We start from the raw sequence: 27,123 nt of genomic DNA, 5'->3' as shown, positions 1-27,123 counted from the left end.
GCGTAGTACCCATGTTCTCAAACAATCCTCTCCAGAACAAACTGGTCATGCGAGGATCACGATCACTGATAATCGATTGTGGCATACCATTGTACTTAAACACATTGTACATGAACAAGCGTGCCATCTGATCAGATTTTATCTTCTTCCTGACAGGGATAAAATGGGTCTGCTTGCTGAACCTGCAGATAATGGTCCATATACCATCATTCCCTGTTGGCGTCCTTGGAAGATCAAAGATAAAGTCCATAGCAATGCTTTCCCATGGTTTATCCGGAATCGGCAGTGGTTGTAACAACCCTGGTGCCTTTTTCCTATCAAACTTGACCTTTTGGCAAACTATGCATGCTCGCACAAAGGCATGCACATCTCCCCTCAAGGTAGGCCAATAGAAGAATGTCTCTACCGCTTTAACTGTTGCATCAATTCCACGATGCCCTGCATACGGTGGGACGTGACTCTCTTCCATGACCTTATGTCGCAGTGGCCTAGTGACACAAAGTCTGCCATGCATCATCATAAAACCATCTCTGAGGAGGTAGTGCTTGTGATGTTGCCCCTCTTGTAACTGTTCAAAGATCCTTGCAAAATCTTCATCAGTAGTATACTGTTCCTTCATGTCATCTAACTCATGATGATAAGGAATTGACACAGCTGAAATTTGTGGCTTTCTTGATAACGCATCAGCCACAACATTCTTCTTGCCTTCCACATGCATAATCTGGAAGTGGAACATGGAAAGAATGTTTGCCCATCGCATATGCTTTTCGGATAACTTTGACTGTGTCAAGAAGTATCGCAAGGTCTGATGATCTGTTTGGACAACAAAATCAGCACCTAAGAGGTAGTGCTTTCAGCTAGAAAGCGCATGAATCACGGCCAAGAGCTCTTTCTCATAGAGTCCTCTCTGGCCCTTGCAAAATTCGGCTTTCATAAGCTACTACCCGTCCGTCTTGCATTAGCACTGCTCCGATGCTACTGCCACACGCATCACACTGGACCACAAATGACTTCCTGAGATCTGGCAAAACAATAACTGGATCTGAAGTCAACTTTTCCTTTAAGAGACTAAAAGCTGAAATCTCTTTTTGGGTCCATCTGAAAGTGACCTCTTTCTTTTGCAATGCGTGAAGAGGCGATGCTATCTCTGCAAAATTTCTGATAAACCTTCTATAGTAGAAACACAATCCCAAGAAGCTTTTGACATCGTGCACAATCTTCAAGTCTGGCTATGTCTTGATAGCTTCGACCTTTGCGGGATCCGTCGTAACACCATCCTTTGAGACTATGTGGCCCAGAAAGTGGATCCCTTCGAGGAAGAATTCACTTTTCTTAGGATTGACAAGACACAATGGTCAAGTGACGCCTATGCTCCTCTTCATTCTTCGAATACACTATCATGTCATCGAAGAACGTTCCAACAAACTGTTGATGCGAGCGGAAAATCCGGTCCATCATTTTGTTGAACGTGGCAGGAGCATTTGTTAGCCCAAACGGCATCACTAGAAACTCATAAAGACCAAATGTCGTTCTAAACGCAGTCTTGTGCACATCCTCTGGCCTTATACGAATCAGATGGTACCCACTCTTAAGGTCTATCTTGCTGAAAATTGTAGCACTCTCTAAACGATCGAGAATATCATCAATTCTAGGAATAGGAAACCTATTCTTGATGGTATTCTTATTCAACGCACGGTAATCAATACACATGCGCCATGAGCCATCCTTCTTCTGCACTAGGAGCAATGGGGAGCAAAAGGGTGAAGAACTAGGCTGAATCAGCCCCTTCTCTAATAACTCCTCAACCTGGCCCATAATCTCTTTCTGCTGCGCCGCACTAACCCTGTAGGGAGGTCTATTTGGTGGGCTACACCCTGGCACCAAATCTATCCGATGGTCCTCAGGTCTCTCTGGTGGCAATTGCGATGGTAATGAATCAAAAAAACAGTCACTAAACTTTTGCAAAAATGCTGACCTTTCTTTATCTAACACAGATAAATTTGACTGATCACTATCTGAGACATCACGTGCAAAAATCAAGTACATAGAAAGATGATTCTTTATTACAGAAGTGATAGTAGAAGTAGATACAATAGGGACTGACTCTCCTTTAAGCTTTACATCCAAGATGTGAGTTTTGCCCCTGTGCTGTACAATGATCTTTTTGTTGTAGGCATCCAAGACTCCATGCACTCGGAACATCCACGGGATCCCCAACAAGGCGTCACAACCTTCCAGTGGCATGATGTAAAACTCTTCAGTGTCCACATACGACCGAATATGCAGACGCAGTTTTCCAATGATGGGAGTAACACACTCTGAGTGGCCAGGACATGCCAACCCTGCCTCTGTTGTGTACCCCATCTCTTCAGCTTTGATGCCCAGCTTCATAGCTAACTTTGGTGAGATAAAGTTGGCTTTGGCACCTGGATCAAAGAAGATGAGTGCCGTCTGATCCCTAACTTTATCCCATGCCCTGCATAACTCAGTGGCATCTGTGTTGGGCCTGTCACCCACCATGTCTGGCACTAAACCTGCCGTGGGTTTTGGCTTCTTGCCTTTCTGGTCTTCTTTATCCTCTGAGTTAGCTGGCCTTTTCCTTTGTGGACAATTGATAGAAAAGTGACCAGGCTGCTCGCATATAAAGCATTTGTTCTCAGCCTTTTCTGTTCTTTGTCTGCGCTCCAGAAGTCCTAGCTGAATCCTTGTCTTTGGTGGCCTTTTCTGACCCCTGTGACGCATCAAGAGCCGTTTTCACAAAGGGCTTCTTCGCTGAATTTTTCTTTTGCTGCCCTCCTTTGTCAATGCTCGGAAATCCACTGTCGTCTCCTTTCAACAAGGCAAGACCAGTGTTCGCAACTTCCATAAGCTGAGTAAGGGTAGCCACTCTGTTCTTTGTACAGTAATCGCGAAGCCCTTTAGGCAGCCCACAACAATTCTTCTCTATCTGCTTTGTCAATGGCACAAATCTGTAGGAGGTCACTGAGAGTAATGCTTTACAAAACCTCCTATTGTACTCCAGCAAGCTCTTACACGAAGTTGAAGTAAGCTGGTGCCAATCTGTCAGGACATCGACTTCAAATTCATTTGATAGCCAAGCAGATGCAAACATTTGCTTGAAGTAAACCCAAGTGGCGGGTGCCTGTCCTTGCATTAACAATGTCGTCCACGATGTAAGCGCATTGTCCTTTAAGAAAGTGGCAGCTTTCCTGACTTTCGAGGCCTCTGTAAAATTCCCTCCCGCATAAGTTGTATCAAACTGCTGGAGGAAAGTGAGGGCCTTTGTCTTATCCTCGAAACCACTGAAGGTACTGAACTTTACTGCTGCACCACCTTCTTTGTAAGCCTTTGGCGTCTCTAGTGCCCCCAAGTTGTCATACGGAATGGTCTGCAACATGGGCACTGTACTAGGCATGATCGGCACGTGTTGGCCATTCACATTTTGCGTCACGATATCTGGTTGCTGTCCAGAAAAACCAGCCATGCCAAAATGACCCTGTGGCACCCCAAATTGGCCCTGGTTGTAGTGGAAACCTTGCTGCATGCCGATACTCCCATACATGGGGTTTGGCATGATGCCTTGCATACCCCCGAACACTGTTCCTGGCATGTACGGTTGACTTCCAGGCGCATAACCAGCCATACTTTGGAACACTGATCCACCCCCGAAATACCCAGGATGTACCGTGGGTGGTGGAAAAACTGAGTGCATAGCCTGGTATCCAGCTCCCTGTCCATTCAAGACAGCATGCTGGCTCTGAAAGATGACGGGCTGAACTGGCATAACCTGTGGAATAGGCGTTCTAGCCATCTGTTCAAGCACGGGAGGAACCTGCTTTGGAGCCCCCGACTCCGCAACATGCGAGTGTTCCCTTTCCTCCTGCGTCACATGAAGTACTTGGGCTTGAGCATCAACATGCTCCGTACGCGGCGTAGGTTGCCTATTTTGCTGTAGCACTGGTGGCGCTTGCAAGAATTCCATAAACCTCGGATTCTGCACTAGCTGCGAAAAGACATTCACCGCGGCAACTAACTGAGTCTTGAACGCATCATCTTCAAGTTGCCCTGTCATAAAGCCTTGGACTACTGGAGGGACATTCACGTTGACAGGAGGTACAGACTGACGTGGCCGTGAGCTTTCGCCAATCTCAAAAACCATAGGAATCTCCTGCCTGTCCTTTGAAGAGGAACCCTCTTCCATAATTCCCTTCCCCTTGTCGGCCATAGTGTAATCCCCGTGTTCCTGCACTGTGTGTCTTTACCTTGAACAATCCAGGCTCACTCTTTGAGGAAAAAGTGATTGATGTCCCGGCAACGGAACCATGAAACTGGCCCGTAGGGCGGTAGGCGTTGGCTTTCACCCGAAATTCTTTGCTTTAGACACACACACAAAGCACTTTGCAAAGAGAACCTGCGATGGGAATTAACACTTGAATACACATAGCTCGGAAGCTAGAATGCTATGAGCAAACACCGACAACCTGTAGGCCCCAAAATTGGCACACCTTTCGGTATTTCTTTATTCTTTAGGAGGGTAAATTACAAGGTAAGGTCCTGGGAATCCTTCAGGTGTATCCACCTAGATACCATTTGATTTGGCCAAATTTTGGCAACATAACAGTCCCAAAACTTGCGCGAAACCAATTCCCTTGCTAGAACTCACTTGCACTGGCGTATACCCTCTGATTCCTGCCCAAAAACAGTAAATTCAGCACGCTGTATTTACTGGTTTTTGCCCTGTTTTCAGCCCCAAACAGTTGCCAAACTGTCCTCTGCCAGTGGGGCACGATTCCCAATGGTCCTGGCGTCCGTATGGCTGAAAAACAGTAAAATTACAGCGCATGCACAACGCTGATTTTGCACCTGTACGGTGAGGTTATAACCCTCACCAGTGCCTGCTTTGGAGCAGCAGCTAACTACCCCTGTTCCTGCTCAAGGAGGCTCTTGCCTCAGCACAAAAGCATGAACCCACACAACTGTACATGAGTCAAATGAGTAGCCCTCTTGTGGGGCATCACATAACTGCACGTAGGGGAGAGAGAGAGCAGTGTGTAGTGTGCAGGGCATCACTCCTAGCACCAAACTGTACATGAGAGGGAAAGGAAGCACTCCATAGCTCTTAACCCGTGACAAATTGCAAATGGAAGCCTCTCCCTTCTCTAAATTGAGCGCCAATTCTTCTGCAAGAGGAAAGTTCACGAAAATGTGACACTTGGCGCATTTACAAGTATTTTCCCGTTTCGGGTTCGCCGCTTAAAAATATCCTGACCGGTTGTCCAGTTGACTTCGTGGCAGAGTTGTAAAATGTTCCCCTAGTCATATCGAAGGTAATGACGCGAACACATTTCACGGCCCAAAATAGCAGTTCCCTAAATTTTAGGAGATGCTTTCGTTGGGCTCCCACTGGTCTTCTGACCATCTATCCTCATTGGGACCGCATCCAAAAGTGCAATGTGGCCCAATTGTCAGATACTTTTTGTTGGTAGTCCCACCTTGACTTTATGCCTTAATTGAGTTCACTTCCTAGTATCCACCAACTTGCTAAGTGCGACGGGGGGACCTATATGATCTTGCTCTAAGCCTAGACATCCTCTTACCATACGAATTCCAGTGCCGACCACTTCCCGTCTGCGGATGAAACTACCGTTCACATTGGCCATACAATGTCCGACCGTTTGCTACTTCAAAAAGAGGGTCTCAAAACAAATAAAATAAACCCCATTGGAAAGAAACCAACAACCAAGGTTAGCAGTTGCCACATCTCTGTGACATGGTCAATAACTGCCACGTCCTCGTGACATCCATCGCGAAAGATTGCGAGTTCGGAGAGTTTTCTCGTGTGAAAACTCGTCCAATTCATAGGGGAACTGTCTCATTGCGTGCGGGAGCCCTTGGGACACGCATAGGCGGAATTACAGCCTGTTGTGTTTTTCTGCAGGTTTAGGGTTTCGCACCTAAACTGCAAGGGAACGCCGGGGGAGCCTCGTGAGAGCCTTGGGATGCGTGTACAGGCTTTTGGGCACCTGGCAGTGAAAAACAGGGAATTACAGCCCGCTGAAATTCTGTGACAGCTCACCAGAAAGCTTCCAGATAGCGAGGGAATCTGTCCTAGAGAGGTGCTTTTGACTTACAGGGGTTTTTGCGTCGTTATGCTGTCAAAATTAGGTCGAAAACCTGCGTTTTCAGCCCTCGCTAGGTTTGGACAGCTTTATGAAAGCTTGTGCGAAGTGGTCGGATCGTCTACCTTAATTTGAATAAAGAAATACCGAAAGGGGCGCCAGTCTTTGGGGCCAACAGGGTGTCGGTCTCGTGTGCGCAGTGACATTCTAGTCGCTGGACGCAACTGTGTTCTCTTCCCTTCTCTGAGTGCTCTGTGTAAAGTTAACAGGTAATTGAAATAGTACCGCCCTCTACGTTGTACAGGCCGGTTTTATGGTTCCATCGACGGGATAGTCACTTTTTCTTCAAAAAGTGCAGCGTGGATTGTTGTGGGTGAAAGCAACACAGAGCTTGTCATTATGGCAGAGAAGAGAGACCAAGTACCTGAAGAGGGATCTTCCTCACATGGCACGGAGAAAGTTCCTTCAACTCTTCAAGAAGAGGACAGGTTGTTTAGAACTCAACTGCGTTGCTGCATGGACATGTTTCAGCAGTTGGCTAACAACCCAAGGATGCAGGAGTTCTTACAAGCTTCGACACAAGGTTTTCAGCCTCCTACACAGGGCACGACTGAGCCGTTGCAGGAAAAGGAGATTTCCAATGCGCAGAGGACTCATGATGCTCGAGGGAAAGCCCATGTGGTTGAGCAACTAGCGGCGTCCAATGATCCAAAGCAACTTGATTTAGCTGGACAGGAACTGTTTGTGAATGGTCAAGGGAGTAATGAACATGCTATGCGTCAGACACTTCCATTACCTAATACTTATCCTGGTTATTTTGGAGTTGGTTGAGTGTTTCAAGCTATGGCTGGACCTTCCACAGGTTATATGCCAGGGAATGTGTTCGGGACAATGCAAACAGGCATGGGTAACCCTATGTACGCGAACATGGGTGTCCAACCAGGTTTTCAAGGTGCCTACAGCCAGTTTCGAGTGCCTGGAACACAATTTGGTATGGCTGGTTTTTCGCAGCCATACGTACAAAATGCAGACATGACAGGGAAAATAGTTGATGCAAGTGCTGGAATGAACACTCATGGAGCACCACTGTTACACGCACCTGTTTATGATAATGTGGCTCCTTTGAGTCAGCTTAAGGATTACAAGGAAGGTGGACAGGGAGTGAAGTTTGAAACTTTGAGAGGAACTGAGGATCAATTGAAGGCTTTGACCTTCATACAACAGTTTGATGCAGCTTATGCTGGAGGGAACTTCACGGAATCTTCAAAGATACGCAAGGCTGCCACTTTCTTGAAAGGGAATGCGCTTCAATGGTGGACCGCATTGTTGAACCAGGGTCAAGCCCCAACAACGTGGGTCCAATTCAAACAGCTTTTTGCGCTTGCATGGTTGACAAACACTTTTGAAGTGGATGTGATGACAGAATGGCACGAGTTGAATGCTAAACAGTGTGCGAATCTGGAAGAGTACAATAAACAGTTTTGGGCCGCACTGTTGCCAGTCACCTCTTACAGGTTTGTGCCATTGTCAGAACAAATTGAGAAGTACTGTTGCGGACTGCCCAAGAAAATCAGGGACTACTGCACAAAGACTACTGTCATGAATATGTTTCAGTTGATAGAGAATGCAAGAGTGGCCAGCAATCTGTCGAAGGGAGATTCCGATGGATTTAATAGCCACAAGAAAGGGTCCCAGGGCAAACAGTTTTCAGCCAAGGGCAATGTTGTAGCAAAGCCTTTTGAGCCTCCCACAAAGAAGCCCTCCACTGATTCAGCCAAGGGCAATGTTGCAGCAAAGCCTTCTGAGCCTCCCACAAAGAAGCCCTCCACTGAAGAAGCTGATACGTCCAAGAATGTGTCTAAGTCTTCTTCGAGACGAGGACAAGGACAAAAGAGGCATTTTTTTGGCAAAACTTTTGAAGAACGGAAAGCTCTTAGGGAGGCCAAGAAATGCTATATTTGTGAACGGGAAGGACATTTTGCAAATGAATGCCCACAGAAGAAGTCACAGGATAAGGATGACAAGTCGGACCATAAAGGGAAGAAGCCAAAGCCAAGTGCAGGACTTGTTCCAGATTTGGTTGGAGACCAGCCAAACACAGATGCCACGGAGCTGTGTAGAGCTTGGGGCAAAGTTAGAGACCAGATAGTACTGATTTTCTTTGATCCAGGAGCCCGTGCAAATTTCATATCACCAGAATTGGCATCAAAGTTGGGCATTCGTGCAGAGGAGATGGGTATGACAGGGGAAGCAGGTTTGGCATGCCCAGGTCATTCAGAGCATGTTACTCCCATTTTGGGAAAGCTTCGTCTGCACATTCAGAGCTATGTGGATGCGGAAGAATTTCATATTATGCCACTTGAGGGTTGTGATGTGTTACTGGGTATCCCATGGTGTTACAGGTTGCATGCTATGGTGGATACTTACAACAAAAAGATTACCCTTGTACATAGAGGAAAGATTCATGTCCTTGATGTAAAGCTTAAAGGCGAGTCTGTTCCAGTTGTTTCTGCTTCTGCTATTGCATCTGTACTAAAGAATCATCTTTCTGCGTACTTGATCTTTGCAAAAGAAGTACCTCAAGTTGTATCTAACTTGTCTACCTTAGATAAAGACAAGTCAACTTTTTTGAGTGGTTTCAGTGATTGTTTTTCGGACTCTTTGCCAGGGGAGTTACCTCCTGAGAGACCTGAGGATCATACTATAGATCTTGTGCCAGGTTGTAGTCCACCGAATAGACCACCATACAGGGTTAGTGCAGCCCAGGTCATTCAGAGCCTGTTACTGCCATTTTGGGAAAGCTTCGTCTGCACATTCAGAGCTATGTGGATGCGGAAGAATTTAATATTATGCTACTTGAGGGTTGTGATGTGTTACTGGGTATCCCATGGTGTTACAGGTTGCATGCTATGGTGGATACTTACAACAAAAAGATTACCCTTGTACGTATGTCATAGAGGAAAGACTCATGTCCTTGATGTAAAGCTTAAAGGCGAGTCTGTTCCAGTTGTTTCTGCTTCTGCTATTGCATCTGTACTAAAGAATCATCTTTCTGCGTACTTGATCTTTGCAAAAGAAGTACCTCAAGTTGTATCTAACTTGTCTACCTTAGATAAAGACAGGTCAACTTTTTTGAGTGGTTTCAGTGATTGTTTTTCAGACTCTTTGCCAGGGGAGTTACCTCCTGAGAGACCTGAGGATCATACTATAGATCTTGTGCCAGGTTGTAGTCCACCGAATAGACCACCATACAGGGTTAGTGCAGCCCAGCAGAAAGAGATTATGAGTCAGGTCAACGAGCTTTTAGAGAAGGGGCTGATTCAGCCCAGTTCATCCCCTTTTTGTTCGCCTGTACTCTTAGTGCAGAAGAAGGATGGTTCATGGAGCATGTGCATTGACTATCGCGCCTTGAATAAGAATACCATCAAGAACAGGTTCCCCATACCGAGGATAGAGGACATTCTTGATCGGCTTGAGGGAGCGTCATTGTTTACAAGAATAGACCTAAAGAGTGGGTATCATCAGATACGCATTAGGCCAGAAGATGTCCATAAGACTGCGTTCAGGACAACATTTGGTCTCTATGAGTTTCTTGTTATGCCATTTGGTCTCACAAATGCTCCGGCCACGTTTAATAGAATGATGGATAGAATTTTTAGACCACATAGAAACTTCGTGGGTACCTTCTTTGATGACATGATTGTCTATTCGAAGTCTGAAGAGGAGCATAGGGATCACTTGACTGCAGTTTTCAATGAGTCACGTAAGAACATGCTACTCATTAATGCGAAGAAGAGTGAATTCTTTTTGCAAGAAGTTCACTTCCTTGGGGCACATTGTTTCAAAGGATGGGGTACGCATGGATCCCGCTAAAGTGGAAGCAATTAGGTCATGGCCAGACTTGAAGTCCGTACATGACATTCGAAACTTTCTAGGCTTATGTTCCTACTACAGGAGGTTCATCCGAAATTTTGCTGAGATTGCTTCTCCACTCCATGCACTACAAGGAAAAGGAGTTACTTTCAAGTGGATAGCCAAGGAAATTTTAGTGTTCAAACACTTGAAAGAGAAGCTGGCTTCAGATCCGGTAATCATTTTGCCAGATCTTTCGAAACCTTTTGTTGTTCAGTGTGATGCGCGTGGCCATAGTCTTGGTGCAGTTCTAATGCAGAATGGCCGAGTAGTTGCATATGAGAGCAGAATTCTTTTGAAGACTGAAAGAAACTTGCAAGTCTATGAGAAAGAATTGTTGGCAGTAATTCATGCTCTCACTAGTTGGAAACACTATCTGCTAGGGGCTGATTTTGTTGTCCAAACGGATCATCAAACCTTGCGATATTTTCTCACACAGACGAAGTTGTTTGAGAAGCACATGCGATGGGCAAACATCTTGTCAATATTCCATTTTCAGATTGTGCATGTGCAAGGGAAGAAGAATGCGTTGTCACGAAAGCCCCAAATTTCAGCAGTGTCAATTCCGTACCATTGTGAACTAGACGAAATGAAGACACAATATGCTGAAGATTCAGATTTTGCAAGGATCTATGACCAGCTTGTTGATGGGCAACATCATGAGCACTATATGCTTAAGAATGACTTTCTCATGATGCATGGAAAGTTATGCGTTACTAAACAGTTACGGCCAAAGATTTTGATGGAAAGTCACGCTCCACCTTATGCTGGGCATCGTGGAATTGATGCGACAGTGAAAGGGGTTGAGGCATTCTTCTATTGGCCAGCTTTGCGTCAAGATGTTGACACATTTGTAAGATCATGCTTAGTATGCCAAAAAGTCAAATTTGAAAGACAAAAGGAACCAGGATTGTTGCAACCATTGCTGATCCCAGATAGGCCATGGGAAAGCATACAATGGACTTTATCTTTGATCTTCCAAGGACGCAAACAGGCAATGATGGGATTTGGACTATCATTTGTAGGTTCAGTAAGCAGGCCCATTTCATTCCTGTGAGGAAGAAGATAAAGCCAGAACACATGGTCAAGATATTTATGAGCAATATCTTTAAATATCACGGGATGCCTCAATCAATTGTCAGTGACAGGGATCCACGTATGACGAGTCTTTTCTGGAAGGCATTGTTTGAGAACATGGGTACTACACTAAAGTTCTCTTCTTCGTTTTATCCGCAAACTGATGGACAATCAGAAGAGGCAAATTCTACTGTCCTGGACCTGCTCAAATGTTATGTGTCAGAGCACAAGGCAACTTGGGAACACCATCTTCCATTGGTTGAATATGCTTACAATAACACTGTGCATACGTCAACAGGTAAGGCACCATTTGAGATAGTGGAAGGAGGGAAGAAAGTCCCGCCCATTTTGCAGACTAAGGACAAGATTTTTGAGGCAGACAAGTATGTGCAAGATATGGATGAAACATACAGGAAGATAAAGATTGCTCTTGAGAAGACTCAGGCTAAGCAAAAGAAAGCTGCTGATCGTCACCGTCGTGAACTTGTATTTTCACTTGGTGATTGGGTGCTTTTGCGCTTTGAAAAGGCCAGGTTAAGGAAAAGGAAAGGCAAGGAACGCTTGTTTCGTAAGCTCAGTATGCGGTATTATGGTCCTTTTCAGATTTCAGAAAAGATCAGCGATGTAGCTTATAGGTTGAAGCTACCCGAAGGCTGGAAAATACATAATGCTTTTCATGTCAGCCTTCTTAGACCCTTTGTTGGTGATGTGCCAGAGAATATGCTTGATGAGGAACAACCCGAAGTGGAAGAATTGGATGAAATCCTTGTTCTTGAACAAATATTGGCACATAAAGAAAGAAAGGTTAGAGGAAAGGTTGCAAGACGCTATTTGGTGAAGTTCAAGAACTATCCATCATTGGATGCCAAATGGATGGAAGAGTCTGAATTGCTTGATTCACCTCAACTATTGCAATTGTATCTTGAATGAAGCCTTTCAGATGGAAACCAGAGTGACTTGATGTAGCCTTTTTGGAGCAAGGCAAGAGCATGGTTCATGATGCTCAAGAGAGTAGTTAAGCAATTGTATCTACTCTTTCCATACAGAATTTAGCTAGAGAAGTTTGTGCTTCAGAGTACACTAGAAGGCTTCTATGCTTGATATATGTGTTGTAGCCAGGTTGGTGGGATTGTTTAATCGTCCAACGCCACATTTCCGGAAGCATGTATATCTTGGATTCCCATCATAGAATATGTGTGATATCAACAGATACCGCATGTATTATTGGCATGCAAGTGAGGTCGCTTGCAGTATTTCAAGGGTGGGGTGTGTCACCAAGAGGTGTATTTTTCCTGTTTCCTTCCGTAAATAAGTACTAGATATTTTTATTTATTTTTATTTTTACTTGTTTTCCTCGGAACCCTTGAAAAGGTGCAAGTGGACATTGCATGGCCAGTGTGAAATGGCTGCGGCCGAATAGGTTTCTCATAGCGGGAGTCTGGGTCGGTCAGTCTGGGACTGGTCGAGCCAGTTAGCACTGAATTCTGATGAGTATGGAAGCATGTGTGCACTAAATGAAGTCTGGGCCACTCGGAAAGTCACTTATAACTTTATAAGTCAGCGGGAACTAGGGAATTAACTCAAAAGGGGCAAACTGGACACATGGCGGCTCCTGGTGCAGTTTTCCACTTCCATCAGCAAGAGGGGGTGCCCAATTTGAGAGAGGAGGCTGATTTGACTCATAAGTGAGCTACAGTGTGTGTGTGAGTAGTGGGTGTAGGTCTACAGCTTTAATGGAAAGCTTGCCTTCTCCTCTGTCTCATGTAGCGCGATGATTTGCTCTCGTGCATCTCTCTCTCCCTTTTGGCACATATGGTAATGCCCCACTAGTTGGGCTACTCAGATGAACATGTACAGTTCTGGGGGTTTATGCGCGTTTGCCAAGGCAAGAGCCTTCTGAACAGGAACCGGATTAGCTAATTGCTAATCCCCCACAGGTACACACAGTTCCATCGCGAAAGATTGCGAGTTCGGAGAGTTTTCTCGCGTGAAAACTCGTCCAATTCACAGGGGAACTGTCCCATTGCGTGCGGGAGCCCTTGGGACACGCGTAGGCGTGTTCGCTCCGCTAAAAACGATCCGAAACAGCGAATTACTGCCTGCTGTGTTTTTCTGCAGGTTTAGGGTTTCGCACCTAAACTGTAAGGGAACACCGGGGGAGCCTTGTTAGAGCCTTGGGATGCGTGTACAGGCTTTTGGGCACCCGGCAGTGAAAAACAGGGAATTACGGCCCGCTGAAATTCTGTGACAGCTCACCAGAAAGCTTCTAGATAGCGAGGGAATCCGTCCTAGACAGGTGCTTTTGACCTACAGGGGTTTTTGCGTCGTTATTCTGCCAAAATCAGGTCGAAAACCTGCGTTTTCAGCCCTCGCCAGGTTTGGACAGCTTTGTGAAAGCTTGTGCGAAGTGGTCGGATCGTCTACCTTAATTTGAATAAAGAAATACCGAAAGGGGCGCTAGTCTTTGGGGCCTACAGGGAGTCGGTCTCGTGTGCGCAGTGACATTCTAGTCGCTGGACGCAACTGTGTTCTCTTCCCTTCTCAGTGCTCTGTGTAAAGTTAACAGGTAATTGAAATAGTACCGCCCTCTACGTTGTACATGCCGGTTATAGCTACGTGCTTATAAGGCCTAGCGTTGGATTTTTTCTTGTCAGATGGCAACACACACACACACACATAGAGAGAGAGAGAGAGAGAGAGAGAGAGAGAGAGAGAGAGGGGGGGGGGAGAAGAAGAAGAGAATTTTAACGTCAGATGGCACCATACACAAAGAGAGAGAGAGAGAGAGAGAGAGAGAGAGAGAGAGAGAGAGAGAGAGAGAGAGAGAGAGAGAGAGAGAGAGAGAGAGAGAGAGAGAGAGAGAGAGAGAGAGAGAGAGAGAGAAAAGAAAGAAAGAAAGATTTTTAACGTCTATGTCAGGCCGAAATCGGCCTATGAGACAAATAGAGAGAGAGAGAGAGAGAGAGAGAGAGAGAGAGAGAGAGAGAGAGAGAGAGAGAGAGAGAGAGAAGAAGAAGAAGAAGAAGAGAATTTTAATGTCAGATGGCACCATACACAAAGAGAGAGAGAGAGAGAGAGAGAGAGAGAGAGAGAGAGAGAGAGAGAGAGAGAGAGAGAGAGAGAGAGCGCTATCTATCAATGTTGGTGTTTCTAAAGTCTTACGCTAGTTGCTTTTTTTAAAAAAGTCTCAATTTAATGTTAAATCATTTGATCACTTTCGTACTGACCCGGCCACTCATTTTTTAAAGGTTATGAATTGAAAACGAGCATTAAAACTCGGGTTTTCAGACCAATCTGGAGCATAATTAGCTTTGTTGTTTCCATGCCTCTCTTGACTCAGTTTGTTGCCTCCCGCGGGACTGTTTGGTCTGCCACTTTCTTCGGCGGTCACCGCAAAAATATTAAATTATAACTTTTTTGAGTGAACTCGATTATTTATGTGGTTGTTGAGAACTATTCTGCATTGTGTTCGACTATTGTTCTACTTATCATACTATCCGAACACGGATAAATTTCCAATGGCACATTGCATCGGGAAATTTATTTGTTCATTTAAATTATCAATTGGTACCAATTAATTCATGAATCATTCTGTGTGCACAAAATTATTTTCATTTATCTGTAGCTGTAGCTAAAAATATTACATTCTTTGGTGACACATAGTGGCACAGTGGCCCACTCCTCAAAGAGACATTTGGATTCTGGAGATCTCCATGGATCGACCGCAAAGAATTCTACAGGCTAGATCTTTGATAACGGGTTACCAGTTGGGGTTACAAAACATGTTGAATGGTCAAAATCCTTTGCAATGTGAGAAGACTCACTCTTCTGCTCCGCATCAAAAGTGCCTGTGGTAAGATGCACTTGCGTGTGAATCTCCAAAAGATTTGAAGTTTGTTGAACTGGCCTATCTTGGGGCAGCTCAGGCAACTCAGGTTGCTCTCGAACTGCCATCGATTGCTATTCCTCGTGTTCTATCACTCTGTCTTGCTGCTCTTGGACATCATCTTGATCTTGATTTGGTGACCTCTGCTTAAGAGGTATGTCTGGGGCCTCAACCAATCTTTGTCTCACTACCCACAAGGATAGGTTGTCCTTGTACCTGTCTACTTGCTTGTCTGTGTCTCTATGTCTGATCAACTGTGTTGCTGTTGAGCATGTTGCTATTGCTTACTCTGACCCTCTGATCTCTATCATGCTGTTGCGCAGGGCTTTGCCATTGTGTAGAACCAGTGTGACATAAAAACGGGTTTTGGCCCTCCAAAACCTTGAAACAGTGAAATGGTCGAAAAATTTCGTTGAAAGTTGAAACGGGTCAAATGAGTTGTTGTTGAGCGCGTTGCTATTGCTTACTCCGACTCTCTAATCTCTATCATGTTGTTGCGCGGGGCTTTGTTGTTGTGTAGAACCAGTGTGACATAAAACACATTTTGGCCCTCCGAAACCTTGAAACGTCGAAACGGACGAAAGATTTCGCTGAAACGAGCGAAAAGAGTTGATCCCCCCCCCCCCCCCTTTATGAGAGTTGACCGCAAAGTTCCATTGTAACATGGAACGGTGGTCGGGGTCGAGAATGGGGACGGGGATAGGACGACAAAAGTTAGGGAATGGGGATTGAGATGGGGTCAGAACGGTAAAATAAAAAACAAAGTTTTTTTGGAATTTTTTGACATACACACATGCCACACACATAGAGCATCACTTTGACCACAAATTTACACTAAATAGACTCAAAGAACATGAGTCATATAGGCGCAAATGTGTTAATAAAACATCGAGAAATGAGGATCCAAAGGGTGGCTTTTATAGCCATTAGGGTGCTTCAAAGTGCAAAAATATGGTTGTTGGAGAGAAATTGGCCGTTAGAAACGATCAATTTTTAAAATTTTTAAAAAAGTTGACTGTTTGACTCCCTGCCATCCTGGAGACGTTTTGGTTGCGTTCCCACTTGGCAGGCAGTTTGTAGTCCGTCCCCACCCCTCCCAGTCACGGAATTGGGCGGCCCCGTCTCTAGGCTCCGTCCCTTGTTACTATGCCTCAAACCACGTGCCTGGGGATTTTTAAAGCCATGTACAAAGGTAGCCTCAAAAAATCGATAGATTTTTTTTACCCTCAAGAAATCGAATAATCTCTCTCTCTCTCTCTCTCTCTCTCTCTCTCTCTCTCTCTCTCTCTCTGTCTCTAAAGTTCCATGTCTTTAGCTTCTAGCAATATTTTACCTTAAATACTCAACAAACTGTGCCATATCCTCCAATTAGATTGTTGCATGAGTCACGGGCACATGCATGGCTATACGATGATGACCTAGAGCCAATCCATAGACTAGGTAAGGCTAGGAGATTATGAACCTCCCAAGAATTGCATGTCTTGATTCCGCTCCCGCATAACTCTCTTTTCATAAATGATTGTGTAAGGCACAACTAGGCAATGGGCACTATTAGTCAGCAATGTACTCGTAGTACGTGTGTTTGCAAGTATGTCGTTGCCATCCATCACCTTCTCTAACTCCCTAGGTTGTCCATAATCACACTTGCTAGTTTCAAATGGCCAAGTGTAGCTCTAGATGTGATGTCTTGTGGAGCTCACTATGATGGGCTGTGGCATCTTTTGGGTTCAACTTTTGGATGAGTGCTGCTCCAAGACTCTCTTGTGTCGCTCACCTATTCTCTCTAGGACTCGCTTGGTGGTGATGGAGCATTGGACTCTGGACTTAGATGGGGATGAGTTGGATTGCCAGCAATGGATTCCTGGGTTTCCAGTCACCCTATCTTTTCTCTCTCTTCCTGTCCATGTATCAAGTTGCATCCTCAGTGGGGATGTTGGTTGGGGCCTTGTAATTCCGGGCTCCTCGGTTACTAGGGTTGGGACCCCACGTGTGCAGGTCTATGCCCCAGATGACACCCATTTTCCTGCTTCAAGGTGAAGCACCTTCAGGGCTGTTTCGATACATCGTTGAGATGTGTCTTGATGTGGGTTGTGGATGGCCATTGAGGGGAAGACCTGGGGCTGATTTGCACCCCAATGTGAGAGGATTCAAGGGCTGAATGCTGGCTGCCAAAATGCAGATCTGATGTGCTTTGAAGGGCTGGAAACGCAACTGCACAAGACCGTGTGCATTAATAGAAGACTACAAAGTTCCTATCCTAGAGAAATTTGCATTGTTATAAAACCTCTAAAAGGATGAAGTTGCCCGCCCAGTCTACGGGTAGTGGAAATGGAGGCCCAAAACAGCCCCCAATAGCTTTTGCGAAGGATATACTGCCTTGCGAACACTAACCTAATGTCAGCGTGATCTGAGAAAGTGAGTCAAGAGGGTGCTGGCAATGCTGCACGGGATGCGGAAGCTTCTCCGATCAATCGTTGGATAAACGGCTGTTGGAATGCATGCGAAGCTGGAGAAGGTGCAGGAGAATGATGAGCATACATACAATCCAAGGGAGGAAAATCTCCTAGCGAGGAAGAAAGAGCTCAACGGTCTTAAGTATGTTCACACACATCACTACCATGATATGACAACATTGTTTGCAAGTGTTTGCTGATTCAAGTTCTTCCACCCTCTCCTTTGTGCAAGTGTGCTGAAATTCTATTGTATTGTGTTTGAAGTTTACTGTCTAGTCACCGCGTGTCCAAGCAGGACCCTGTTACAGCTTAATCTCTCCCCTTGTTGCCCTCTTATACACGTCGCTTACTGTCTAGTCACCGCGTGTCCAAGCAGGACCAGCCTGTTACAGCTCTCCCCTTGTCGCTCTCTCTTACACGTCGCTGCACACTTTGACACATTGATCCTTTAGGATTGTCCCACTTTGCTTCCGTAGGTCCTCCATCATTGTGGGGAAGACCAAGCTTATCCCCAGGTGACGATGACCCGGAGGGGAATATGAGAAAGGCGACACTGTCATGCAATGAGGGTTACCGTCTTCTCTAAGTTTTCTGTCGATCTCACAACGAGACTCCCAATGATGTGGTCAACAGATTGAGAGTCCTTTGCCATATTGGCAAGTGTCTCCAAGGTACTCGTCAAGCGCGTCTCCTAATCATAGCAACTTGCTTTGTTTCTTGCAGCCGCTGCCATGTGGTGGTGCTACCTCACCTCTACCACGTCATCAGGTGCCACACCAGAGTGCTGCCTCATGAACAGACTGCCATCTTAGCCTTGCGATGCTATCAAGCTGCCAGATGAGCACCATGCTAGCATGTGATGGCATACACCTTTTACCGCTTCATGAGGCTGCCACTTCAGCAGCGCATCGTCATACTGCCACATCAGCATCCAATGACTTATGCGTAGGTATGTGTTGGGGTGTTTTTTTTTGTAGCCTTTTTTTTTTTTGGGGGGGCGGGGGGTGTTACTTATATCATTACCTAGGTCTGCACTCACTTTGAGCAATTCATTTTATTAAGTCAATACGATGTTGGAGCTGTGGGCTGTAATATTTTGTGGTTGACTGCCTTGAGTATTTAAAGTTGCTCTTTATAGGTGTCTTCGGGTTTTTCTTCTGAATGCAACTATGCATATTGGGGGTGTGCCAGAATTTGCATATATCTACTTGTGTGACATAGTGACGAGGGGTGGTGGTGAAATGAGTCCATGATATAGGTGGCACACGGAGAGTGGAGCAGCCAATTACTGTGCAAGTGTTGTAGGCTTTTCAGCCCTCACAGCTCAACGTGGTGAATGGCTCAAATGGGTGTTGTGGACATTCATAAGATATTGTAATTGCTGGTGAAGTTTTGTTTAAACCTCCTAGACGAACAATAAACAGAGGCCTTGAGCGATCGACTGCGATCTCCTTAGTCGAGGTAGTACATTTTCCAAGGCTAGAACTATACTGCCAAGACAGTGAAAGTTGATCCAGTCACAAACGTTCGCTTTGCTTGGCTTCTGTTTGACTTAGCTGTTAAAATCTTCGTTCATGTAAGAGCTGTTTAGAGCTGTTTTGACTGACGGCTAAAAACCGAAAGTGTCCATGTTTTGCCTGCAAACTGCAATATTTACAGCTGAAAATCTGATTATTACTGTGTTTGCATGTAACAGCGGCTGCAACATAAGCTTCTTCACAATCCATCTACTCTTCCCTTTAATGAGGTATGCTGTTGGCAATTGGTATTGGCTGCCTAGCCTTTTTTACATACATGCCTGCACACATTTTGCATCACTTCAAAGCTAAGTCCATATTGATTCCTTTGACGTTGCAAAATTGAGCATTGATTTTTGTTTTGTTTTGAGACAGTTAATTTATTGCAATATTGGAAATCCTCAATCACTTGGACAGCAGCCAATCACTTTCTTCCGTGAGGTATGTTCCCAATCTCTCTCCCTCCTCACCACAGGACCACATTTTGTTACTTTGTCCTTTCGTCCTTTCCTGATAGATGGGAGGAGAGACAGATTTGTCTTATAGGTCGACTTCGGCCTTTAAAAAAGATCTGTCCCCCCCCCCCCCCCCCCCCCCCCCCCCCCCCCCCTCTCTCTCTCTCTCTCTCTCTCTCTCTCTCTCTCTCTCTCTCATGCTTTGAAGAGTTGCATCAGCCTATGACTATGATGGTACTGCATGGCTGAGGTTGAAAAACGCTGGTGCCGTTGTTTGGTGGGACTGGTATTGCTGATAGGGAGATGCCAAGGGGCGGCTGCCCATCGGATGCTGAGGTCACTAACGTATATCCTTGAAGAAGTGACTACTAAGGTCACTTATATAGGGCAAAAGTTCTGGGTCAAGTAGGGCTGAAAATTAAGCCGACGACTTGCTAAAAAAGGTCACTTAGTAATTTAATAAGTTTAGAACTCATAATAAGAGTTACTTCGTATGCAGATACTGGCTCGGCTTGGATAATGATGCTAGACTATGTGAACACTCCCGAGTGCCTACACCTAGCAGACACTGGGGAGGGTATGCAACTACTCTATTGTGCCTGGACATGCAAGTCTTGTGTACAGGCTCACAAGGGGGCCAGAACACTTTCTAGGCTGTCCGAAACCCTCTGTCCGAAACCTTAGAAGTAGGAGTTACAGCTTGAATACATGCACATAGGGTTAGATGTGCGCGAGAGAAATGGAATGAAATGTTGTATTATACGTCTTCAAAAGGCCAAAATGACCTATGGGACCAAACTGATACAATCTTGGTGGATCTAGTACAATGTTTGGGTACAAAATAAAATGAAATAAAGTGAAAAAATAAAATAATCATCATCATCAATGCCTGAGGATGCACGACATTGGGCGTTATTCGAGAAAGTATTGCATTGGTAGCTGAAGAGCATCGTCAATGTTTGCCTCTGTAAATAGTCATACTGGACGTCTCCCATGTCGTGCTAGAATAAGTCTGATCCTCTGATGGAGCCATGTCGTGCTAGAATACTGGACGTCTCCCATGTCGTGGTTGCCCTCGTAGATGTGGGCGTCTAGCTCTCTCGAGCTCAATGGCTCTATCAACACCTATACCTTTCGTATAGGTGGACTTTGTAGTCTGCTGTGAAGCTTGCTCATCTGACTGCCGACTCCTTGTTCTAAAGAAGTCGGTGATCTCCCTCTGTGAATGTCTCCCAGTGCCTGATCTCCTCAAGAGACTCTCCCTGGGTTTGTGCAGCTCTAGCAAAAACAACCCAAGGCATCTTTGATCCTGATGTCTTACCCTAGCCAACGGTCCAAAGCCCTCTTTGAATAGACAATGAAAGTGGCCTCGTATCTCTTAGTATACCGGACAATGACAAATGTGATTAACTTTGTCTCTGGCTCTATATGACACAACTGGCAAATCCACGAGAGAGAGAGAGAGAGAGAGAGAGAGAGAGAGAGAGAGAGAGAGAGAGAGAGAGAGAGAGAGAGAGAGAGAGAGAGAGAGAGAGAGAGATGAAATAAAATGAAATGTTATATTAACGTCTTCAAAAGGCCAGAATGACCTATGAGACCAAACTGATACAAAAGTGGTGAATCTGTTACAATGTCTGCGTACCTTAGTACTAAAGTACTAAGTGTGAAAGTGTGAAAATAAATGTGAAAAACTAAATACAAAGTATTAAATAAACTTCTTAGGAGCATTCTAGGTGTCTGGCTCGAATGCTTCTAATCCTTTGTTGTAGTCTCCTCCGGTGAAGTGTGCTTCTGCATCTTGGTCGTGGTCGTCTCGATTTCCTAAGCTCAGTCGCTCTGTCAATTAGCGTGACTTTGGTATGACTGTGGTTACTCCTTTGTGCTGGCTGTTGGCCTCTTGCTGCTCCTTCCACTCCTGCTTCTCTCGATCGGAAGAAATTTGTGATCGGCCTCTACCGCTGTAGTGCTCTTTGTCTTCTCATTAGATTATCTGTAGTGCTCTTTGTCTTCTCATTAGATTATCCCTGTGCCGATGTAGTTCCAGTAGGTACAAGCCTAAGCATCTTTGATCTTGGTATTGCATGATTCTATCTAGAGGTCCAAAGCCTTCTTTAAAGAGGCAATGAAAACGCCCCCGTATCTCATAGTATACTGTGCAGTGGCATATATAGTGTAATTCTGTCTCCGACTACATTCCGCATAACTTGCAAATTCTGCTCTCAGGTGGGATTCCCCTAAATCTGCCAAATTCAATTTCCAATTGGTGTGAGGATGTACGAATCTGACCAATAGCACATCTCAAACCATGAGACAGGCGGGTATCCATGTAACTCGGGCGAATCACAAATCCATCTTCAGATAGTTGTAGGAAGTTTTCTTTGTAGTCGGCCATCTTCGTGCCCAATTCTTGTGTAGGGTCTACCCATGTCCTCTTAGTATCCAACTGTATAAGATCCTGTCGGAAGATTTTATTAATCTCCGTTCGTGTAATTGCCAGTGATGGGGCCTCAAGAGAGTATTGGAAGGGGGGTAATCTTTCCATACTGAACCCGTGTCTCCGAAACCAAGAGGACAATTGCGCATACCAGCATGATGTATCCCCTTTCATTGCTAATTGTTGAGAGGATTCGAGGGCCAGTCTAGTATATCGGCAATTATTTGTATCCCACAAACCATGTATAAAGGACACTGATCAGGTAAGAGCTTCAATTTTTGTCGGAGGGGCCGCTAGTTCCGCTCGGGTAATCGCGTGTGGTACGGAGGCCTTGGCTCTAATCATTCGGGAAATCATATATACCAAAGGTCTCTCCATTGACTTCCAATTATCATGATCCACAGATGGTCCCCAAATCTGGACCCCATAAAGCATAGCCGAAGCCACCACAGTATCAAAGAGCCAAAGTTTTGTTCGTGGTTCCTGAAACTGCACTTGTGAACACATCCTCTCCAACCCTCCCAAGGCCGCAGAGGCTCTGGATAATCTAGCATCCACTGCTTTCTTAAGAGTAAACTTCGGTCCTGCAAATACCACCCCAAGGTATGTGTATGCATGTGTGTACTCTACTGTATCCTGGCCATATGCAAATGTAGGTGCCGATCTCCTGACCCACTGCGGTGTGGTGTTAAACACCATAACTTTGGTTTTACCCAAGTTTACCGACAGTCCATTGTCCTCTTCGAATTTATGTAATGCATCTAGCTGCCTCTGCATTCCATCTGGTGATTCTGCTATCAATACAATATCATCTGCATACAACAACAAAGGGATCCATGACCCTGCAAGTTGAGCCCCTCTGTCACCCTCTCTATCAATGTAATCTGATACCTCATCTATGTACATACCAAATAAAGTAGGGGACAGAGGATATCCCTGCTTTACTCCAACGGTGGAATGAACAATGTCGGAATCCCCTTCTGGAGTACGTACATAACCAGTTACTGACCCATATAAGGCCATGATGCCCCAAATAATCTCTTTGGGGACCCCTAACTCTTGCATCCTACGCATCAATCTGGCCCTTGGTACTGTATCAAAAGGTTTCCAAAAATCCACAAAGCAACAATACATCCTTCTCCCGTTTGCTCTTCCTTCCTCAATAATGGCTCTGAGCGTAAGTATATGATCTAAAGTGGAATAACCCCTTCTAAATCCAGCTTGTCCTGTTGCTCTTATGCCCTCATCTCTGCCCATCTACGCAATTTTTGTTCAAGAATGGATGCGTACAGTCGGGTCAATGTGTGACCTACCATAATGGTGCGGTAGTTCCCGGGTATCATAGGATCCCCTGACTTGAAAATAGGTACGATAGTAGATAATTTCCAAGATTCAGGTAATCCTTCACACATGACCCGATTAAACAGCCGAGCAAGGACTTCTGAAAGTAGATCCTTGGCATGGATCAGATGTTCTGCTACTAAACCATCATGATCATATGTTGTTCTTGTCTTCATCTTATCAATGGCTTTTTCCACCATTTCCGTAATAAAGAAAGTACTAGCAGCAGGGCCTGGCTCTAGCGGATCTGGTAATGGAGGTTGTCCAGATACCATATATAATGATGTTACATATTGACCCCAGATCTCAGGAGACGTAATCGTCGGAGGCGGTGAGTGCTCTTGAAATAAGCGCCATGCCTCATCTGAGTCCTGACTGAAGAAGAGGTGATATAAATCCTTCTCTAGTTTGGCTAAAAATGTCCTTTTCTTGCGACGTACTATACGTCGAAGAGCAATCCGAGACTGCTTATATGTGATGATCCCAAGTGTAATCTCTTTCTGGACCTGGGTTCTCGTCTCTCTGCACTCCTCGTCATACCAACTGTTTTGAGGTTTGTTCGCAGATCCTCTCTTCTGATCAGGTTGAGTATGTGGGTATGCCTCTTGTGCTGCTCCATGTAGTATCTCTGTTAACTGAGAAGTAATCTCCTCTACAGTATATACTGGCTCGGCTGCCCGCATCCTATTATAGATCTTTTCCACATAGACTGAATCAGTTTCTGGCGTGAAAGTATATCTTGTGTGTGTCTTCTTCCTTTGTACTTGAGAGGCATTGTATTGGAAGGAGATTGATAAGGTCAAGAGAGCATGATCCACTGCAATCCCAACCGGTCTGGGTCCCACCTTAAAGTCCTTGATACTAGAAATAAAGCTTGGGGAAGTCATGACATAATCCACTGTAGTGGCCCCATGCCTGTGTGGGAAGCATGTGAATCCCCCAGATAACGGGAAATTCTCTAGACCATTAAGTATGGCCAAACCATGTATGGTTGCCATCTCCATGAGATGTCTCCCATATCAGTGTGTTCTTTATCTTGTGAGTTTCTAGTAAGCCCCCTTTGTGATAAATCCACTTCTCTGAGCATTTCCTCAGAAGTATCATAGAATACTGCTTGAGAGTTGGCCGTTCTGGCATTAAAGTCTCCTAAGAGAACTATGTCTCCATCTCTAGAGAACTCCCATATGTCATTATTCAATATGGAGAAAGGGGATTGTCCTATAGGGGAGGAGTAGACTGAGGTACTTGGAGGGAAGTAACATATAGCGATATATAGAAATCTACCTGTCTCGGCTCTCATTCTCACCCACACATACCTTGCTTGCTCATCTTTCTTGATAATCTGTAGTAGTGGTTTCAGCTCCTCTTTAAATAAGACTGCTACTCCTCCTGACCCCCGGCTACCCTGTAGAGATCTCTTGTTTGGTCGACCAACTGTTTTCCATAAATAACCCTTCACATGTGGCATACGCTGTCCCGGTATCTGGTGTGTGTCTGAGTAGAAAACTATGTCTCTGTCCCTAAAGCTGTCTTCAAAGGCAGCTACTTCTAGCCTATATGACCCATTACAATTCCACGCCGCTATCTGGAGCGTGGCCCCATAGGTCTCGCACGGTCATGCTGAGCGCTTTTCCAGAATTATTACTTTCCCTCCTTTATAAAAGGCGATTTTCCCATTTTCTCTTGCTACGCTTATCTCTGGCATCAACTCTTGCATGTGTGCCACTTGTGCCAATGTAAGGTCATCTCCGAGGAAAATACCGGTTTTCTTAAGAGTTGGCCTCTTCTATAGAAATTCTTTCGTTATTTCTATATTCGGGAAGCGAAGACTAAGTGCCCGGTCCTTTACGTTTCCCTTCCCATCGATTCCTTTCTTGCCCACTCTTCATGCACTTGTGTGAGTAGGCTCTGTGATCCCCATGCGTTGTAGTAGTTCCTTCACTGCTTCATCTACATTCTCTCTGTCTTTGACTCATGTGACCCGCACATGCAGAGCCCGATTCTTCCTTTTCTGCTCTTCCTCAATGGTCATATTAATAATGGTAGAAGTAGGTGTGGTCTCGAGCATCTGGGCCTTCCCTTTCTTCGCATCCTCAATCCATTTCTGTGCTTCATCAACCTTTTCTTGTGTCTTAAAAAGACGTTCCGCCCATGAAGATGCCGTTTTCGATTTCTGTTCATCTCCTTCCCGTAGAGTTTTCATTTGATCTTTCATGTCCTCGAGCTCCTTCAGCACCGAAGGTTGGTCTTCTCCCTTCTCCTGAGTTGCAGATTTGCAAGCCGCAAGTTCTCCTTTTAGCTCCTCCATTATTGCATTTTTTTCGCCCATGTGCTTTTCCATATTTGTTCTCCATGCTTCAAAACTTGCTATTGCCTCATCGAGTTTCTTTTGCATAACCCATTCTGTTACATTTACTTCGGGCTTGATTAGGTTTCGTACTTCCGTTTTCAAGATCTGAATCTCCTCATTCTATATCCCCCGGATCTCTCTCCTTAGTTCTCTCATCATGTCTCCATACATGGAGTTCCTGTAGCTTTCAGCGCTCGCGTGCATTTCCTTCCTGATGTCATCTCTCATGTAGTTTAGTTCTGATTTGAGGATCATCTGGACCTTCTCCATCATTAGTTCATCATGTATCCTTGACGTTTTCCCCACTCGTAATGATCCTGGTGATAGTACAGTATCTCTGTTTCTCCGCTTAAATGTAGCTGTTGTTTTTTTTGGGGTGGTGTAGCTATCTACACCCGGCCCTTCCCCTTCGTTAGGCGGATCCATCGAACCCGAGCCCCAAATGTGGGGTAGGGTACTAGGGAGAATAGGACAAACTTAAAATATTTTATCTTAAGGCTTAAAATTTTCTCTAAGGCTGGGACTTCCTACGCGTAGGTGAAGGGCGTGCGTATGCTCGGACTTGCTACGCGTAGGGTTGCTAGGACATGCTACGCGTAGGACTTCTTCTGTTGCCTGCCCTTCGCGCGAGCTCCTGCTTGCTCCACCTCTCTTGCCCAAAACCCTAATGCACAGGGCAGCGCGCTGCCCTGTGGAATGTTGCACACTGCTTAAACTGAGTGTGTAGAGAGAGAGAGTCACTGTGCTGCTTGTCCCTAACGCATGAAACCTGTCACAGCCTCGCGCTCAGCCCGCCAGAGACCTTCAGCCTCGCGCCAGACCTGCCCGCCACAGAGCTTCAGCCTCGCGCCAGAGTCGCCCGCCAGTCCTGCTCGCCCGTTGAGAGAGAGAGAGAGAGAGAGAGAGAGAGAGAGAGAGAGAGAGAGAGAGAGAGAGAGAGAGAGAGAGAGAGAGAGAGAGAGAGAGAGAGAGAGAGAGAGAGAGAGAGAGAGAGAGAGAGAGAGAGATAAAATGTTATATTAACGTCTCATAAAGGCCAAAATGACCTATGAGACCAATCTGTACAAAATGGTGAATCTAATACCATGTTTGGGTACAAAAGAACTAGAACAAAGGTACTACTGCTAGAATCCATCCTCATCCTCACTCTGGATGTCGAGAGAGTATGGCTGAATCCTCTGTTGTAGTCTCCGTCGATGCCGTGTAGCCCCTCTTCTCCATCGTGGCTGTCTGGATCTCCGTAGCTCCAGTGCTCGATCGATGAGATTGCCACTAGTGATCAAATGAGTGTGGGCTGAGCTTTGTAGTGATGGCTGCTCCTCTGGCTGTTCCATATCTAGTGAAAAGAAATCTATAATCTGTCTCTGGGACTTGTCTCTCTATCTCTCCCCAGTAAAGTGTCTCTATATCTGTGTAACTCAAGTAGATATAGCCCAAGACATCTCTGATCCTCACCCTAGAGAAAGGACCGAAACCCTCTCTAAATAAGTAGTGGAAACGGCCCCGTATCTCATAGTACACTGTGCAATGACATATGTAATGTAGCTCTGTCTCTGGCTCTAACTGGCATAAGCGGCAT

The 27,123-nt window shown here is 45.3% G+C and overlaps 1 protein-coding gene across 2 annotated transcripts in view; it reads left to right on the top strand.

Annotated features, from left to right (window-relative positions):
* Nucleotides 1-27,123, top strand: part of LOC147439846 (alanine aminotransferase 2-like) — a 99,691-nt gene that overhangs the window by 17,019 nt on the left and 55,549 nt on the right. For both annotated transcript variants that reach the window (XM_086485582.1, XM_086485583.1), the window contains exons 3-4: nucleotides 19,144-19,194; nucleotides 19,340-19,405. In XM_086485582.1, coding sequence (XP_086341708.1) covers nucleotides 19,144-19,194; nucleotides 19,340-19,405 — 117 coding nt within the window. The remainder of the gene's footprint in view (nucleotides 1-19,143; nucleotides 19,195-19,339; nucleotides 19,406-27,123) is intronic.

Source organism: Adiantum capillus-veneris, chromosome 16 (genome assembly GCF_014529385.1).
Source record: "Adiantum capillus-veneris isolate H3 chromosome 16, ASM1452938v2, whole genome shotgun sequence".
NCBI lineage: Eukaryota > Viridiplantae > Streptophyta > Polypodiopsida > Polypodiales > Pteridaceae > Adiantum > Adiantum capillus-veneris.
Note: the sequence above shows the minus strand (reverse complement) of the source record. Positions and strands in the feature narration are given on the sequence as shown.